General features: G+C 40.0%; 2 protein-coding genes across 3 annotated transcripts in view; one reads left to right on the top strand and one right to left on the bottom strand.

Annotated features, from left to right (window-relative positions):
• The window catches only part of TH1 (negative elongation factor complex member TH1), a 142,283-nt gene extending 132,503 nt beyond the window's left edge, over positions 1–9,780 (top strand). For both annotated transcript variants that reach the window (XM_067147054.2, XM_067147053.2), the window contains one exon: positions 7,018–9,780. The gene's annotated coding sequence lies outside the window, so the exon portion shown is untranslated. The remainder of the gene's footprint in view (positions 1–7,017) is intronic.
• Positions 9,781–13,928: 4,148 nt separating this feature from the next.
• The window catches only part of LOC136873807 (uncharacterized), a 66,019-nt gene continuing 60,310 nt past the window's right edge, over positions 13,929–19,637 (bottom strand). The window contains exon 8 of the mRNA XM_067147056.2: positions 13,929–14,228. Coding sequence (XP_067003157.2) covers positions 13,971–14,228 — 258 coding nt within the window. The 3' untranslated portion in view covers positions 13,929–13,970. The remainder of the gene's footprint in view (positions 14,229–19,637) is intronic.

A 19,637-nucleotide genomic window follows, 5' to 3' on the forward strand; every position in this document is an offset into this window, starting at 1 on the left:
ATTAACTTCCTTGTCGTGTACCTCAATAGTTGGCTGCCCTGCATCCTTGGCGCTCACTAACATAGTAATCAATAACTAGAAGCAGAAAAGAAAATATGTTTGAGTCAATAAGTTGTCATAGACATTTATTTGCTGGCTAGTGTAACAGTTCTTATCTCTTTTCATATGACTTGATCTGACACTTGTTTTGTTCCTTTTCAATACTTATATTACCACCTTAACAAGTTTATGGACTGACACCTAGAAAGTAGGCAGCTACGCAACATGGTGTATACTTACACAGCTCCATATCAGACCCTCAGAATAGTTACTGTTGACCCCTACGGACGTCTGCCAATGCTGGTTGGGAATACTGCTGGAAAATGTTACCAGGAAGATCCTGTATGGCTACTCTTGTGGCAGCGATATAATCTCCTCGGCAGAATGAAATCTACGCCCATATAGCTTTTCTTTCAAGTGGGCAAAGGGTGAGAAATCTTGGAAAAGCACAGAGTGATGTGTAGGCACATAGTCGTATAGCAACAGTCACTTCTTCCCGCATCAAAGCTCAGAGCGATTCGACGAAGTTAATCGCATTGACTTGACTTAATTCCTGTTGTTCCTCGTGGAACATGGGGCATCTTCAAAGCATCTTCATCTGGTCCTGTTGACAGCCAGCCTCTTTACCTCACTCCAGGCCTTGCCTTCTTCCATCGCTTCCATGTGAACAGATCTTTGCCACGTTTGCTTGGGTCTCCCTCTCTTCCTTTTACCCTTGGGTTGTTCCAGTCCAGCTATTCTCTCCTTCGTTCCCACTCCTCAGTGTATGCACGATCCATCTCCATTTCCGCTGCTTTATCTGTATGGTCATTTCATTCTCTCCCGTCCTACTCCAGAGTTCATGGTTGGAGATACTTCCGGCCAGTAGATATTAAGAATCCTTCGTGCAACTTGGATGTAATTACTCCAGTCACTTTCCAAGTCTTGGACCCATATAATAGAACAGATTTGACATTACTTCAGAAGATACGGAGTTTGGTTCTGATAGATATTCTCTTGTTCTTCCACACCGGATAGAGCCGAACAAAGGCACCATTTGCTTTTTGAATGCGCTGCGAGACCTTGTGCAGCTCCCCCATCTTTGGCAACTACACTGCCCAAGTAAGTGAAGCTATCCACATCCTCGATAGATTCACCATTCAAGACAAATGGGCCTGATTTGTTGGTGTTAATCCTTAGGGCCTTGGTCTTCTCTGAGTTGATCATTATTCCCACCTTTTTCCCTTCCTCTACCAAATCTTCGAGCTTTGCTTGCATTTCTCCATGTGCCTCAGACAGGAGACACAAATCGTCAGTAAATTCCAAATCTTCAAGCCTATTGACTAATCTCCATTGGATACCACGTTTCACATTTCGAGTCATGTTCCGCATTACCGCGTCATTCACAACCGAAAACATAGTTGGCGACAGGATACACACTTGCCGAACTCCTGAACGTACAGTTATAGGCTCAGATATTCGGCCCTCATGAATGACTCTACATGTGTAATCACTGTACGTTTCCTGAATGAGATCGACAATTTGTGCTGGCACTCCGTAACGCTTCACTTCCTTCCATATGGCTTCTCTGTTGATAAGAATCAAAAGCTTTCTCCAAGTCAACGAACACTGCGTAGAGGCAAGATGACCATTCAGCACACTGCTCCAGAATTATCCTCAAGGTGTTTATTTGTTCGGTGCATGAGCGATTTGAACGAAAGCCTGTCTGTTCTCATCGGAGCCTTAAGTTGACATACTCTTTAATTCTGTTCAGCAGAATCCTGGTGAAGACTTTGCTAGGGATTGAGAGAAGCGTAACGCCCCTCCAGTTGTTACAATTAGACGTATCCCCCTTTTCTGGCAACTTCACCAACAATCCACATTTCCAGTCTGCTGGCATTTCTCCAGTAACCCATACCTTCTTAAATAGAAGCTGCAATATATTAGCAGTGGTGTCCATATCAATCTTCATCTTCTGATGGAATGTTGTCAACTCCTGCTGCCTTACCAACATGCAACTCTCTGTGCCTTCTTTAGTTCTTCTGCTGTTGAAATGCAGGTTTTAATCCTTGGGTCAGACTGAATCATCATCTTCTTCTTCTTCTTCTTCTTCTTCTTCTTCTTCTTATTCTTCCTGTCTGATATTTTATGGAGTGGTTTAGAACTGCAGAAAAATGTTCCTGCCATCCTTTCAGTTGATCCTCAGGGTTAGTTAAGAGGGATCCATCTTTGTTCCTGACTGGGCAGTTTTTCTGCATCTGCTTCCTTGCCAGAATTCTGGTGATGTTATAGAGTTCTTTGAGATTCCCCTTGTTGGTTGCCTTTTCTGCCTGTTCTGTCCACTTCCTTTGATCCCTCCTCACACTTCTCTTTACTTCCCTATCATTTGCAGCATATTTTGATTGCAGTTCTGCCTTTCTTGCTCGTGTCTTACATGCATTCATTGCCTCCTTTATCTGTCTTCTCTCTCTAATGATCCTGTCTTTTTTCCGACTATCCTTAAAACCCAGGATATTTTCACTCACTTCCGTAAAGGCAGATTTAATCTTCACCCACATTTCCTTAACAGTTTCATCCTCCACCTCAGTGAGTGCCTGAAATAGATTCTTTAGTTCTATCCTGAAGACGTCCTTCACCTTACTGTCATCTTTTAGGTTTCCAACATCATACCACTTCCTTATCTGTTCTGTCCTCCTTTTCTGTGCCCGGATCTTCATCCTAAAGGTAGCCACAACAAGAGGATGATCGCTACCGATGTCTGTACCTCTCTTATTCCCAACATCCAACAGTGAGTACCGCTACCTTCATCCAATCGCCACATGATCTATCTGATTCTCTATCCTATGATCCGGTGATACCCAGGTCACTTTATGTGGAAATACCGTACTACCAATAACGAGATTATGGCTGGCACAGAAGTCCACAAAGAGCTGTCCATTCTCATTTCTTTCTCCTAGGCCATGCCTTCCCATGATGTGCTCAAGTCCTTCATTATCCAGGCCCACTTTTGAATTCAAATCTCCTTCAACTATAACAATATCCTTCCTCTTCTGTTTCTTAATCGTGCTATTTAGATGCATATAAAATGCCTCTTTTCTTCCTTTGCTGTCTCAGTGGGTGCATAGCACACTATCATCACAACATTTCTGATATTGGTCTTGAAACATGCCACAATTATCCTTGCCGACACTGGATACCACTCCATAAGGCTCCTGTTTGCCTCCTTGTCAAGCAATATACCTACACCTTCACATTTCAGTCCATTGCCCTCAGGTCTTCCAGAATATATCAATGTAGTTCCATCATGGGTGGTCAGTTCCCCAAACTTACTCATTCGGAACAAATATTTCAGATTCCCTATGGGAATCAACATCTAGATCATCTGATGGCCAAGCAGGCATCAATTTTTGATAATGAGACAAAGTCTCTCATACTGCATTGGCACTGCCGGTAGCTACAATTAGCCTACACAGTGGCCTCCATGGTATGCACTATCCAGCGTCTTGGTAGGTGTGCTAGGTACCAACTGATGAACCCAGCCTAGCACATGGGGGCGAAACGCTGGCAACAAGAATGAGTTAGCTGGAAAATTTATAATGTCCAATAATGGACCATTTATATTGGTACCATCTCACCTCACTTAAACCTAAGATGTTCAGGCCATAACTCTTCATACATGCCACTGCCTGTCGAAGTCTTCCACTTTCCCGCAGAGTTCTCACATTCCATAATCCAATTTATGTTACCTTTTTCAAGCCAAAAGTCATCTTTGGATCAGTCTGGTTTATCTTTGTTGATGTTTCTGTAATGGTCTAATTGAAGGTTGTGCGAGTTGTTGGCCCACAGCACCCGAGCCTGGTGGTGGGGCTGCCACCTGAAGCCTTCAGGCATGTTGTTTTTTTATTGGAGTTGTCTTCCTTAGCCTTTGAAGATCCCTCTTCACCGTAGGGCAGTGGTTTCCCTCTTCATTTAACCCAAAGTGGGAGGATTGCCTCCTCCGCCAACTTTGCTGTACCAAAGGTCTCCTTCTCCGCCCCAGCTACTATTAAGGACTTCACCAGAACCCCATTAGCCGTTACATTTCAGGGTTCCTGTAAGACCTTCACAGCTACTGTAGCAGTCCTGGGGCACACAAGGTCCCCACTGTACTTCAACCTTACAGGCTATCCCGTTCTTCATACCGTTGCCCGTCCCCCACAACACAACATGGACGAGGGGTTGGACTTGTGGGGGGACGAATCTCATTGACAGCTTAGGATTTCATTGTAGCTGATTGTGTCTTGGTTTATTTGTTTTGTTGTTGTAATAAGGGCATCAAAATTACTTGGAAAATTCATGGAATGATGAGTGGATACATTGAAAGGCAACGTGTAAACAGGTCCGGGATCATACTGAGAAACATTGCGGAGAGCTGGCGTACCTTGAAATACTGCACTTGTGTCTGCATCACTACTGCATCAATTTCACCATCACTTCATACTGAACTTTCAATCTCTTCAGTACTGTCTTCAAAATCACTATATTCACTGTCCAATTTGTCCAAAAACCTTGAAATCTTAGCAACATTTTCATCATATGAGCCCGCCATTTCACGGTTTATTTACATCAGCTGATAGGGTCAAACTCAAGTACCTATCAAACCAATAATGAAAAATATTAATTAAATGATTTACGTAGTCATTCCCAGTTCCAGGTGTGTTCATAAATGTTATCTAATACCTTCCTGCAGTCTACCATAATTATCTGTAAGCTTATGCTACCCTGCAGAATATTCCATAAACGACCAACTGGAGTGGGAAATATATTGCGGAATATATCGTAAACGGCACACAAGAAAAAAGTGTTGCCGTGGAATTCCAGAAAAGACATGGGAAGGGTTAATTGTTAGTAATTTATGTAAGTCAGTAAATATTAGAATAAACTCTATGGGTGGGGGTGGTAGAATAACACCCACGGTACTCCTGCCTGTCGTAAGAGACGATTAAAAGGGGCCCCAGGGCTTTGAACTTGGGGAGCATGGGTTGGCAACCACAGGGCCCTTAGCTGAGTCCTGGCATTGCTTCTACTTATTTGTGGCAGGCTCCTCACTTTCATCGATCTTATCCAATCTCCCTTGTCAACTCTTGTTCTTTTTTGACCCCGATGCAATTAGAACATTCGAGGGCTAGGGAATCTTTTATTTTCACGCCCTTTGTGGCTCTTATCTTTCTTCCGCCAAAATCTTCATTTTTTGAAGTGTCACATCCCTTCCATTTATTTTCTCTCTGATTAGTGTTATATGAAGGATGGTTGCTAAGTTGTACTTCCTCTTATAAGAATAATCACCACCACCACCACCAGCCGTGTATTTATGTATCTACCACCCCTCCATCACATTACAGTATAAATATTTAAGCAAGCTATACAAAGCTATACAGTATATCAATTAAAGAGTACTTTTACCTTAATAAGATCATTGACTTGATTAATACATTTATTTTGATAAGGATTTTGTGATTAATCTCAAAACGTTTCTAATTTTGAAGCTGATTTTCTTTTTTACTGCAAACTGTAATGTAAAAATGTTTACTGGGGGCCACATTTTACAGATTAGTACCTTCCATCATAGACTGTTTTGTTATTGTGGAGCTCTTTGTGACCCACAATTCTTTCCATATTAGATGCCATGTTTTCTTTGACTTTCTTTGCTAAAAATTGCCTTTGCTTGCCTGTCCTTTTTCATAGGTCAATGCTTTTTTCACCTAAACTTTCCTTGTCCATTAATGATTTAGGCATCAGAAGCCAAGAATGCGCTCGGGTGCCTCCTTTTCTTTGACTTCTTTAATTAAAATTGCCTCTGCTTGGCTCTCTTTTGTCACAGACAATGTTTTTAACACCTAAATCAATATAATATTTCCACCTAATCGATGTTGTATCAATTAGATAGAAATATTTTCTTATATTGATTAGATTACATTATCCATACGGCAATGAAGTGGGTGGTTTGTAATACCTAAATCTTCCTCGATAAATGTTCTGTCCGTCGGCTGTAACTCGATCCAAGTACATATAACTTCTTCCTGCATAGATTGACCAGTTCAACTCAGTTTATAGGTGTAATTGCGATGACTAATCAAACCAATCCTGGCATAAAACATACGCCCACACAAATCACACTGGATGGATGGAGGAGGGCGGGCTTGTAATTGACGGAGTTTTCTTGCTTGTCGCTTGGCCTCTTGATGTCTACGGCGTTCTCTTTCAAACAAGTTGACAGCGGTGGATGTAGTGTTCTGCCACAGTGAACGGTCCACAGCACATTCTTCCCATGTCTGTATATCAATATCGCTTATCTTCATGATGTGTTTCAGCTGGTTCTTAAAACGCTTAAGAGGGGCTCCATGAGGTCTACTGCCGGAGCAGTTCACCATAACGAATTTGGCGGGGAAGCCTGGTATCACCCATGCAGTGAACATGGCCTAACCATCTCAGTTGATAAGCGATGATTGTTTTTCAGTGCTATTTAGCTGCGCTTTGTCGAGAACTGCTGTGTTGGTCACATAGTCCTCCCACTTAATATTCAAGATGAATCTCATTTTCTGTTGGTGGAAGCGTTCAAGTTTTTTGATATCATGGCAATAGAGTGTCCAAGTTTCACAGCCATACAGCAGTGTGGAAATGACAACAGATTTGTACACCATGAGTTTGGTATGCAGTTTTAGGTTGTTATTCATGAAGACTCTGTCCATTAATTGTCCGAATGCTGCATGAGCAGCCCCAATTCTTTTATCAACGTCTTGCTCGCAGGTACACTGTTTAGACAAGATGCTTCCAAGATATGAAAATGTTCTGTATAATAGTGAAAACCACATAAGAATCCATTTTGTTGTTCTCGAGATTAGCCTGCATAGAGACCTACCAGAGAATTCATTTTATAATATGTACTGTATAGATTTTCTGTTGCTTGTACCATAATGTTGTAGTGTCTCTGTTTTATCACATTTGTTACTTTGATTTCAGTTTAACGGAACTCTCATGGAATGTCATCTGGAGATAACAGAATGGAAATTGCAGTAGATGCTGGGATTTCTTCAAGAAACTTGATGTTGTCGTTATGTTCTCGTGCCCTGACGTATTTAATTTCTTCCTATTTCTGAAGTGTTGTAATCAAGCCTCTATTGTGTGAGGTTGGTAGGAAGAGGTTTCCTGTACATGAGTCTGCCACATTTGCTGAGAGCAACTTTTCATTGATACATATACCATGTTCATCGACTGTTACTTCTAGTACTGATACTCCAACAGTGCAGTGTATGGCAGACTATGATCTACATTCTTTCATGTGCCAAAAGTAATGGGATAGAAACCAAGGAGACCCCTTTTGTGTGGTGCAAGGCAACAGCTTGTTGAAATTTCAGTTCCACGAGTGAATTGAAGACATTGGGCGAGGTGATAAGCAGTGCCATCTAGACAATCACCTATTATTCATTTATATAGGTGGAGTTCTTGGGTGCTTATTGATCTCTATCCCAGTCATAGATGATCCATTAATTTATGTCAGGCAAACATGGTTGTCAAACAGTTCATCAGAACTGTCGAGAATGTTCCTTTAATCGATTCTGGAGAGACTGAATCCAGTGACATGGTGGATTGATTTCATTGATGTTGTCTAGCTTCCAGAGAGACTTGGTGCCATTCTTTCTAGTTAATGAAGACACCTGGATGTGTGATGTTGATGATGATAATTAGTGCCGGTACATAGCCTGCTACTTTCGAGCAACAGCAGGGGGACAGCTTTAGGCTTAACATCTCCATCCAATGGACGAATCACTATCAACCCATTATATATGACCTCAGTCCATATGAACACAGCAGAGAAATTTGGAATTGAATCCAGGCTTTGGGCACGCCGTTTAGTGATTAGAAATTTTATACCACCAGTTCTACCCTGCTGGTCAACATTTTTTGGTGAAAATTCTTTCCACCAATAGGACTTGAACTGGCTAATCACGGTGTCAGACCTTACAGACTTGACACCTTAACGATAATGGTCATCGGGTGGGCTAATGACTAATGGTTATTTCTGTGTTGGAATATCTCATCATTCTTGAGAGTATGTGAAGCTCATGAAGGGTTGTAAATTGTTGCCATGCTGTGTAATGTAGTGGTTACTAATTGGTGACATGTTCAGGAGAACCATCAGACCTAACCTTTTATCACAAGAACTTATTTATTTAGTGTATGGCATAAAATCTACATATACGCAGTTGAATATATTACAGTAACAAGAGAACAATTTTGTATCAGGATATCCAGCCACTCTAACACTGCCTCTGATGGTATTAAAAAATCAGTTCAGCTACCCGAGTAAGCGCCTAAGAACAAAAGCAGCACCATCACAAACCTTACGGATGCTTTGTTGACAAGTGCACCACTCCCATATCCTATCGTAAGTCCAAAATAACTGCTTCTCTGACTCATCAGAAGCAGTCAAATGTTACCAGTCCAAATGTCAGAGAATTCATAAGGTCTGGTGCTGTTCTGTTAGCGAAGGCTGTCGTGAAGCTTTGGTGGCGTTGTTAATGAAGGTGCTCAAATGAAATTGTTTGGAGGTGGTGTGTTAATGAAGGCGGTCAGCTGAAGCTTCGTCTGGTACTGTTCTGTTAACAAAGACACACTAAGTCTCCCTGGTGGTGTTGTATTAATGAAGGCATTCAACTATTTTAGTGTTAATGAAGGCACTTTTAAGCTCAGTCTGGGGATATTATGTTAACAAAGGCACTCAGGGGAAGTTCTTCTTGGAGGTGTTTTGTTAACAAGTGTGCTTAGCTGAAGCTCTGTTTCTGTCTGCTACTGTTTTAACAAAGGCACTCTAAGCTCTCTCTGGGGGTGGTGTGTTGACAAAGGCACTGAGGAGAAGCTCTGTCTGGTAGCATTGTGTTAACAAAGGCACCAAGGAGAAGTTTTACCTGGAGTTTTGTTTACAGAGGTAGCCAAGTGAAGCTCTGTCCAGTAGTGTTGTGTTAAAGAAGACACTGCTATACTGTGATCTTTGATATTTGAAGTAGGTAAAGGAAGTAAGCCATAAACAAGGACACTTGTGTGACTTGAAATAAGTCATGTTCAGGAAATATAGTACATGGCTGGGCAGATGTACAGAACAGAACTGTCCAAATGAACATCACTGAGAATCAAAGCTACAATCTTCTAATTTTGCATCAAATTTTTTGACATCGGGTTCTGCCTTAGTACCACAGAAAAAATTATTGTGTAATGGTGAAGACTGCCTATAGAGATTTTGTCTACCTGTCAGGCAGCTGTCCTGAAGATATACTGAGTATTTCAGGACCTTGTAATTTATTGCCATTTTGTTTCAATCTTCTGGTTTGAATTCTCATTATTTAATTATCAGGGGAGAAAATTGGTTGTTGATAGAAAGAATGGCTAGAAGTTAATCATACAAAGCCTTCCTTATTCTGTTTCATTGAACACTTCCTTCTTGTCAGAAGTTAGAAGAAAGGTGGCAATTGGGAAGCTATTTGTATTTATAGTGCAACTTGAATTAAGTGGTATAGTGGAAGAGATAGGCTGGAAAATAAGATAATGCCTACCACACAAGTGCATATTACTTGGAAGGATTATTACCGTGGAGCTACTGCCATTTTTCAACAACTGGTTTCTTCTCATCACACAAGACACATTTTGTACTAGTGACCCATCTCATCTTTGCACAGGAGTAATATTGAATTTATGATGATAAGCCTTATTTTCATTATAGTTGTTTTCTCTACTACAGAGCTCAGTGTGGTGTTTTTCCAAAGCCCTCCCAGCTGCCTGCCTGTTAGATCACTTCTTTCTCCTCATGCAGTATTTAAACCATTCCTGAGCTTTCACTTAAATGATGATAACTACAACCAAAGGTGAAAGTTATGTATTGTAAACAGTAATTTTATATTAATAAGATTGAGATGAATAAATCATTTATTTTGATGAGAATTATGTGATTATTCTCAAAATATGGTTTCTGATTTTGAGGATATTTTTATTACAAACTATATATTTTTCTGTTACCATTAATGCTTTCACGGCCTGTACTTATATATATATATATATATAAAAGCCCAAAAGCCTATACAGTATCGTGTCTATATATTTATATATTATGCCATGTCAAGAAGCCTTTCTCGTGGACAGTCGAGATTTCTTCTGAGGACATAGAGCACGTTTCTCTGTGAAACGTTAAGAATTTCACCTTATTTTCTTGACACGGTATAAGCCCAAAAGCCTATACAGTATCATGTCTATATATTTTTTTCTTTCATTTAAGGAATCAACCTCCCATATTTATAGGTTGCCATTTAAACAAGATGATTCATATCAGACTGTAGTTACAAAGTTGTCTAATTAACCTGTAAACGACCAACTGACCACATATCATCAATGCCTACATTTTTGAAAAAGTCCAAATGATGATATATCCAATGGCTCCACTAGCTAAAATGACCAGCTGGCAATATTTTGTCAATGGAATAAACTTGTGTGTTTGAAATATTTCTCTTATTCACAATATCTTTTTTATTTCCTGCAAAAGGAGGACAGTTTTCTCAACATTATGGAAGAAAATCATATCAATATTTTAGTTACAATGTATGTCATGGATGAATAAAGGAGAATTTCAAAAGAGGCCTGGGTCTTCTTCATCACACAATCTATTGAACATCTGGTCTTCCTATTCACATTCTTCTTGAACATCCCTGATCCTGAAAGGGTTAATAAAACCTCTGAAATACATGTAAAACTGGAAATGAAAATGAAAAGATGGTTTTATGGCTAGCACAATACATATTGGGGGCTATCATTTACAGATAGTTTTATTCCAACATGGAACTTTTTGTAGAGTTTTATACTCTCCAAAATTCATCTACATATACTTAGGATACAGTTTAGGCTGCATAAGCCACAAAAACACATAGATGGTTGTTTATTCTACTTCCTCCACTTAAATCACCACTGCTCAGCTGTCTTTTGTTATAGATTGTTTCATACACCAAAGCCTTCCTCAACATGTTCCCTAAATAGCGTTGATGACTTCATCAGAATCTGTTTGGTGGTTCTCAAAATAAGGCCACACAAACAGACAGTCATTTCATAACATGCGTGGATGCTATTTACATTCATTATTAAATACAGTACCTGTACTGTAAAAATAGTAGAATAAAGAATTAATAAATAAGTGTATTTACACTGCAAAGCACAAAAGATGCCCATTTTCATGGGTGTTTGGAAAAATTGTGGTCAAGTTTCTGTCAATTGGAGCTCATTTTGTTGCACTCATCTTTTTTGTTTTACTTAGCAGATTTTTGGATCAAAAGTAGAGGGTTGGATCTGTATACCAAGATCACTGGTTCAAACCCAGCAGGGGTCATCAGAGTTTTGAAGGGTGGAAAATTTGTCGTAATCAGGAGGGTTGGACAGGCTGGGCACTCGGGTTCTTTATTCAGATTTGCCTAAATAATTGAATCGTTAATTGCAGAAACCACCTAAGTGCACTTTTTCAAACTGTTGGGAAAATAATAAAAACTGTGTGGCTGTATAAGTTGAAGTCTGATCTTCTAAATTTTTTAAATGGAACTTTAATGTGCTAGGAAAGTGTAGTAAACATGAAATAATTTTTTTGAAAATTTAAATGCTATAAACAATTTTTTTAAAATCATTGCACTTAGGTTGTTTCAGAAATAAACAACTTTTCCTGTTAATTTCTGTAGCAATTAATAAAAAACAAACAGCTAATTGATTAATCTGTGCAAGTTTTAAGATGAAAGGTTAAGTAAATAACACAGTTCTATTCATCAACATTTAATAGATATCAGTTAATGAACCACAAAATACAAATTAGAACAATAAAAGGCTTTCTGGCTTTATTCAGCCTCTGGCATATTCTGAGCACGTTCTCTCTCGGTTGTTGGCCATTGAATGAAGCTGTCATAAAAGTTTTCATAACCAACGGTGTAGTCCATTATTTTTTTCAAGTCTTCAACTTTTTTTTTTTTTTTTGGATTGTATACTAAAACCAAAAATTGCATTGTTAATTCAATTTTTTAATTTCATGTGGCTATTTCTAGCCGAGTGCAGCCCTTGTAAGGCAGACCCTCTGATGGGGGTGGGCGGCATCTGCCATGCGTAGATAACTGCATGTTATTGTGGTGGAGGATAGTGTTGTGTGTAGTGTGTGAGTTGCAGGGATGTTGCGGACAGCACAAACACCCAGTCCCCAAGCCATTGGAATTAACCAATGAAGGTTAAAATCCCCGACCCGGCCGGGAATCAAACCCGGGACCCTCTGAACCGAAGGCCAGTACGCTGACCATTCAGCCAACGAGTCAGACAGTTGCATTGTGCAGAACCCAGTAAGAGTTTATAAAATTATTATAGACTACAAAATGTTGTTCTTACTTATTATTGTAATCAACTTACCTTTCGCAAGGGATAAGTCTTCTCGGAAGGAGTTCAGGTGGGCTGTCAGTTTTCAGTAGTGCAAAAGTACATGAAAATCCTTCAATAAACGCCTTTGTCACAACTAGTCCTATACTATCTTTAGTGTACAGAAACTGTTTGTAACTAGAAACCTTGAATGGCTCCTTACGTTCTCTTGGTACTTCCCTGCCTGATGTCTCATTGGAGTTTCTTATTTTCTTGCATGATGTAGGCCACCAATGTTTAAAACTTAAAACATCGTCAGAGGTAAGATGATAAATGGTAAAACGTCCAGACACACTTACCTTTAAGATGAGCACAGCATTCTCATCTGAAGTATAAATTCTGTTCACCATCCTCAACAGCCGTTTAATACTCCCAAAATCCCTGTCACAAGGCCAAAGTCAAATGCTAAAGCCACAGTGTCATTGTCTTTGTTCTGAGTCACTTCTTCCATAGCTGAATAATATTTTTTTGGATCTTCTGTTATGCACGCTGCTATCTGTTGGTGAGTTTATGAACACTTTATTGTCAGTTTCTTCCTAGTAGCTATTTCTATCGTTACAAAGGGAATGTGTTCTTTTGTTCAAAATTTTATACGCTTTATTCATGACATTCTTCCCAAAGGAACACACTCATCAGGCAGTAAAAGGAAAGTGGAAGTCATTGGCGTGTTATGTACACTTCTACACAGTTTACTAGAAAATTATTGAGTTTCTATTATGTTTTTTTGGTATGTCACTGGTGTATACTATATATTTAATTATATTTTTACCCTTCCACATATATATTCTAATGATATAAGTAATATGTTTAATAATACTGACTTTGACTTTATTCTTGTAACTTGGGACAGAAAACCAGCCTTGCATGTTTGGGAATGATTTAAGAAATATCACAAAACAAACCCCATAGCACTTAAGCCCCTGGTGCATCTTTTCCTACCAAGCAACCATTGCTCAGCCTGATGGCTTACAGAACACAAGGGGGCAAGTTATCAAAGTGATGAATCCTCTTGGCTGTTATTCTTGGCTACCCAGACAGGGACCAGATCTTACCATCAGATAGCTCCCCAAATGTTCTCACGCAGGCGCTTTGTGGACCCCAGATCCAGGTAAAAATCTCTGATCTGGCCAGGTAAGAGGAAGGCTCGCTATCCTTAGACTACAGAGCCGGCAAAAAATATCACACACTCATAAAACACAGGCCACCTACAAGATCTAGGGAAACAGGTTTCTAAAGTTTAAAAAATATGTATGCCATATCTTTATTTTCCCCCCATAAAATTGCAGCATAAAACAAGTTGTATGTGTACTGATGTTTTCCTATAGTAAACTGTGAAAAGTAGTTCCATTGCGCTAACAGTAAAGTTGCACGAGGGTTAGTTGTGAGATGTGTTTCGTTGGTTAACTATTTTTTGGGAAGCATTTAACAGGTAATGATACAAACATATACACAAATTTCAGTGAGTTTATAAAATATTTATTTGTATACTTTGTTCATCAATGCTCCTTTTTCTTAGTCTTTGACAGCTTCACTGGCATGTTAGGACGTGAGTATAAGTTCCAGAAGACAGTCCCGGCCAACAGACATATGGTACTTATTATTGCAATGTACTCGGTCCTGTTTCTGAAAGGTGTACCACAAGCTGTATACCAGCTAACACCATCCCGTGGTGGTTGTCCTCCTGGGAGACAGCTGAAGTCAAAGTAGTCTTCATCATAGTCACTCACACAAAGGTAGCGGCGCTTCTGCAGAACCTGTAATGTTAAGGTCAGTCAGGGTAATAAGTTATTACACTCTGATCTGCAGAACATAAACGGAAGGATTAGCAAACGTTTTGATCAGTATATTTCAGTCACAAAAATATCAATCTCAGATTTTTGGGGTCTTAACGTATTGATCACTGTATTTTCAGTCAACATGCCATTACCTGAACACAGAATGATTACTGTAACATTAATAATTAAAATGACAAAGGAATTGAAGTCCATTGTCTAGCCTGCACAGATGATAATGTGATTCTGTCCGAATCACTAAAGGAGGCACAGAACCAGATTTCCCAGCTCCAGGAACAAGCAAATAAGGCATGTCTATGGTTCTCCTTTGCGAAGACAAGGGACATAACAAAAATTAGAACAGCACCCGGATGGATGATCTTAGAGGAGGAAAGGATCCAGAAAATGGATAAATTTAGATACCTGGGAGAATGGATAGAAAACAGTCTGCCAGGAAAAGATGTGCTTGTATGGAGGATCACACCTACAGCAAAAAAATATCAATCAATGCAAAACTGAGGCATTACCAGATAGTGATCCATTCAGAAGCCTTATTCGCAGCTGAATGCCTAAAGCTGACAAAATCAGGATTGATAAAGAAAGTGAAACTAGTGGAGAGAAAGATTCTAAAGAAGATGTTAGGACCTTGAAGAACAGAAGGTGGATTATACAGACAGAAAAACAACCAAGAATTGTCTCAAAAGGGAAAGGATCTTGGACATAATCTGGAAAAGAAAAATCATGTTCTTGCTGGCTGAGTGGCTCAGACGGTTGAGGCACTGGCCTTCTGAGCCCAGCTTGGCAGGCTCGATCCTGGCTCAGTCCAGTGGTATTTGAAGGGGCTCAAATACGTCAGCCTCGTGTCAGTAGATTTACCGGCATGTAAAAGAACTCCTGTGGGACTACATTCTGCCATCTCGGTGTCTCCAAAATCCGTAAAATACTTAGTGGAACGTAAATTCAATAATATTATACACTCAACTCGCGATTTACTGTAATCGGGTCAACCACATTGCGGTTTAACCACGATATCATTAACACTAAAAATGCACAAGTGTTAAGAGTTACAGTAATACAGAATTACGAAGGGTTGGGATAATATTGCCGAGTCTTAATAGTAGAAGGGGTGGTGCAACCTTGAAGTTATTTGTAGCTGGTGTGTCACCGGCCGCGAGCACCTGCTCTCCTCCACACCGCCCCACTCTCAGTCATTGTCTTGTTTTTGTTCAGTGCAGTTCAGTTTGCCAACAATGGCAACCATGGAAGCGTGTCGTTTCGACGATTCAGCAGAAGTTGGATGTTGTACAATGTAGAACGAGGTTCTACCATTAAACAGGTGTGTGTCCAATATAACATTGGTGATTCTACCATACGGGATATTTTACGCAACAAAGACAAACTTCTATTATTTGCTTGTTCGTCTGATGCAAACAGTGGTATGGCAAACTGAAAAACTATGAAAAAAATCTATGTTTGAGGAGCTTGACCAGTGTATGTTAGAATGGTTTTCACAGCAGCGAGCTCAAGAAACTTCAGTATCGGGACCGATCTGTATGACTAAAACGAAGTTTTCTTCAAAGCTCTTGGGATGGAGGGTGATTTTGATGTGTTATCTGGATGGTTTACATGCCTTAAACAGGGACATGGTATCCATGCTGTCAGTGTAAAAGTATTTGTTAAGTGGAAATACAGAAGTTGCTCAACAGTTCAATTCAGATTTTGAAAAATTTGTTCTGGATGAGGTTTGGTCCCAGAACAAATTCACAATTCAGGTGAGTCTGACCTGTACTAGAAATGTCTACCAACCTGTACTCTTGCTTTCAAATACAATACGTCTGACTACCGACCTGTCTGCATCCTCACAGCACTTTCTAAGGTTCTGGAGAAGATAATGCATAAACAAATAGTTAAATACTTGGAAAAACATTCTGTACTTGATCCCTTACAGTCTGGTTTTAAGAAAGGACACAGTACTGCAACAACACTAATGAAAATCACGGATGACATTAGACGGGCTATGGAGGAACGAAAACTGACTATACTTATCCTTCTAGACTTCAGAGGTGTGTTTGACACTGTAAATATAGACATATTGTTAGCTAAGTTACAAAAACTTCACATGGCTTATTCTGCTATTCAGCTCTTGGGCTCATACCTCAAAAATTGACAACAGCGAGTTGTATCAAATATGAAGACTACAGAATGGAGGACTAAGCTATCTGGCATTCCCCAAGGGTCCAGTCTTGGACCTCTTTCATTCTTAATCTATATTAATGACTTTTCTTCTCATCTGAATAACTGCAACTATCATCTTTATGCTGACGATCTTCAGATGTACTCACACTTTAAAGTCCCTGACATTGACAAAGCAATCCACCATATGAACTCAACTTTAAATTCAATTAGCTCGTATGCTAAAGAGAACTGCCTATTAATTAACCCGAAGAAAATGCAAGCAATCATAATAGGACAGTCTAGGCTTTTAAATACACTAAACATCACACAACAGCCTAATTTCATGCTCTGTGGTGAAGCTATACCTTTTCAGAAGCCTGTAAAAAACTTAGCCGTTGTCATGAATGACACATTAAACTAAAGTGACCCCATAACAAGTTTCTGCAGAAAGGTATATGCATCTCTTCACCCTCCAAAAATGAAACAATTTATTCCTGTGATGCCGTATTAACCAATGCAACTGCAGAACAAACTATGAAACTTCAAAGGGCAATGAACTCTTGCATATGATTTATATATTCTTTGAACTTTAGGACACACATTTCCCCTTATTATGTGAAGCTAATTTGGCTGAAAATCGATCAACTAAGAAATTTACGTACTGCGACACTAATTTTTCGACTTCTGAACGAATCTACACCTGAATACCTGTCCTCATATTTTAACTTCCTCTCATCTATCCATGGACATAATACAGATCGACTTCTACCCTTATGATACCAGTTAATCACTCAACTGTATACAGCCACTCTTTCCTATTGTCTGGGGCAAGGCTATGGAACACACTCCCTGTTACTTCAATAGTCTCATTCAAATGGTCTTGTTGAGATTTCCTCTTAAAATATGTGATCAGCTTGTATGAATGTTAGTGTGTATGAGTGCAAGTATGATTTAGAGCTATTGTTAGGTGATGTAGATAGGCTAGATAATATTAATCATTAATATTATATATTAATATTAATATATTAATATTATATATTATTATAATATTATATTATTATAATATTATATTATATTATTATTGAATATTATAATATTACTCCATTCAGTTAGGTAGTTCCTAGAGACTGTTAATGTTACTTTTCCAAGTTAAATGACTATGTACTGTATGTTGTGGTTACGTGTAAGAGAGGGCCGTGAGCCCTAAATTCACCACATACAAAGGCAGAAAATAAATAAATAAATAAATAAATAAAATAGAAGCGTTTTGCACCAGGCTATAAAGCATCTAAAGAAAGGATGACGATTATTACCTGCGCGAACGCAAGGGCACTCATAAATTACCTTTACTCATCATTGGAAAAGCAAAAAAACCTCACTCTTTCAAAGGTACAGAGGCCAAAATTTTCATTCATTCATTCATTCATTCATTATTTATTTACCATAAACCTTTACAGCATCTATGGAAGGTCAGGGGAAAAGGACAAGCCCCCTACACGTAGTGCCCCCTGACCTTTGAAATAATTACCTAATTCCTAAAGCAAAACAGTCATATACACTATTTACAGGTAAAGTAACAAAGTATAGCCTAATATATACATATTTCTCATTTATACAACCTTTCACTCCCTCATTCATTCTTCCACATATTCACATGCATTTTCTCACCGTATGTGCTTTCTAACATAACATTTAACTATATTTACATTTCTACATTTAATGTTGGCGGGTAGATCGTTCCAAAGCTGCGCTGAACGAACAAAGAAACCTAGTTTGTAGGACTCAGTTCGCGCAAAGGGGGGTATAAGACACACCCCTTTGCCTCTACGGACGGAGCTGTAAGATAAGGAGAGCCGAGGGAATGGTGAAAGGTGAATGGCCCCTGTGAGAGACTTGTGTAAGAAGGTGATGTCGCTTTGTTTACACAAGGAGACGATTGACGGGAGGGAAGACGGACGGGCAGCTGTTCTTGTTAACTAGTCGTTCAGCGCGACGTTGGATTCCTTCTAGTTTGTGAAGGTTAGCTGCAGTGGTAGGGTGCCAAGCAGGTAGACCATATGTTAGTATAGGTCTCACTAGTGTCAGGTAAGCCGTCCGTATAGCATTCGACTTGCACCCACAGAGGCTTCTGTGCATAAAACCGAGCACCCTGGCAGCTTTGCATCTCACTTCCTCTGTTTGTGCGTTCCATTTTAGTTGTTCAGAAATGGTTATTCCTAACAAATGCATAGTTTTAACTCGCTCAATATGTACATTATTAATGTTATATATACACTGACTGAGAGAGCAAATGCAACACCAAGAAGGAGTGGTCAGAACTTTATGCCAATTGCAGGGTAGACTGACGTCACTGAGGTATGCTCATGATGTGAAATGCGCTGCTGTGCTGCGCACTTAGCGAACGATAAATGGGACACGGCGTTGGCGAATGGCCCACTTCGTACCGTGATTTCTCAGCCGACAGTCATTGTAGAACGTGTTGTTGTGTGCCACAGGACACGTGTATAGCTAAGAATGCCAGGCCGCCGTCAACGGAGGCATTTCCAGCAGACAGACGACTTTACGAGGGGTATGGTGATTGGGCTGAGAAGGGCAGGTTGGTCGCTTCGTCAAATCGCAGCCGATACCCATAGGGATGTGTCCACAGTGCAGCGCCTGTGGCGAAGATGGTTGGCGCAGGGACATGTGGCACGTGCGAGGGGTCCAGGCGCAGCCCGAGTGACGTCAGCACGCGAGGATCGGCACATCCGCCGCCAAGCGGTGGCAGCCCCGCACGCCACGTCAACTGCCATTCTTCAGCATGTGCAAGACACCCTGGCTGTTCCAATATCGACCAGAACAATTTCCCGTCGATTGGTTGAAGGAGGCCTGCACTCCCGGCGTCCGCTCAGAAGACTACCATTGACTCCACAGCATAGACGTGCACGCCTGGCATGGTGCCGGGCTAGAGCGACTTGGATGAGGGGATGGCGGAACGTCGTGTTCTCCGATGAGTCACGCTTCTGTTCTGTCAGTGATAGTCACCGCAGACGAGTGTGGCGTCGGCGTGGAGAAAGGTCAAATCCGGCAGTAACTGTGGAGCGTCCTACCGCTAGACGGTTATGAATTTCATGTTTTTGGTCCGTATTGAACAATATATAATAATAATAATAACTTAAATGTTTCCACCTTTTCAATACAATATATTCACAAATTTACAAAATTATACGGTACTAG

This window comes from Anabrus simplex, chromosome 5 (genome assembly GCF_040414725.1).
Source record: "Anabrus simplex isolate iqAnaSimp1 chromosome 5, ASM4041472v1, whole genome shotgun sequence".
Classification (NCBI taxonomy): Eukaryota; Metazoa; Arthropoda; class Insecta; order Orthoptera; family Tettigoniidae; genus Anabrus; species Anabrus simplex.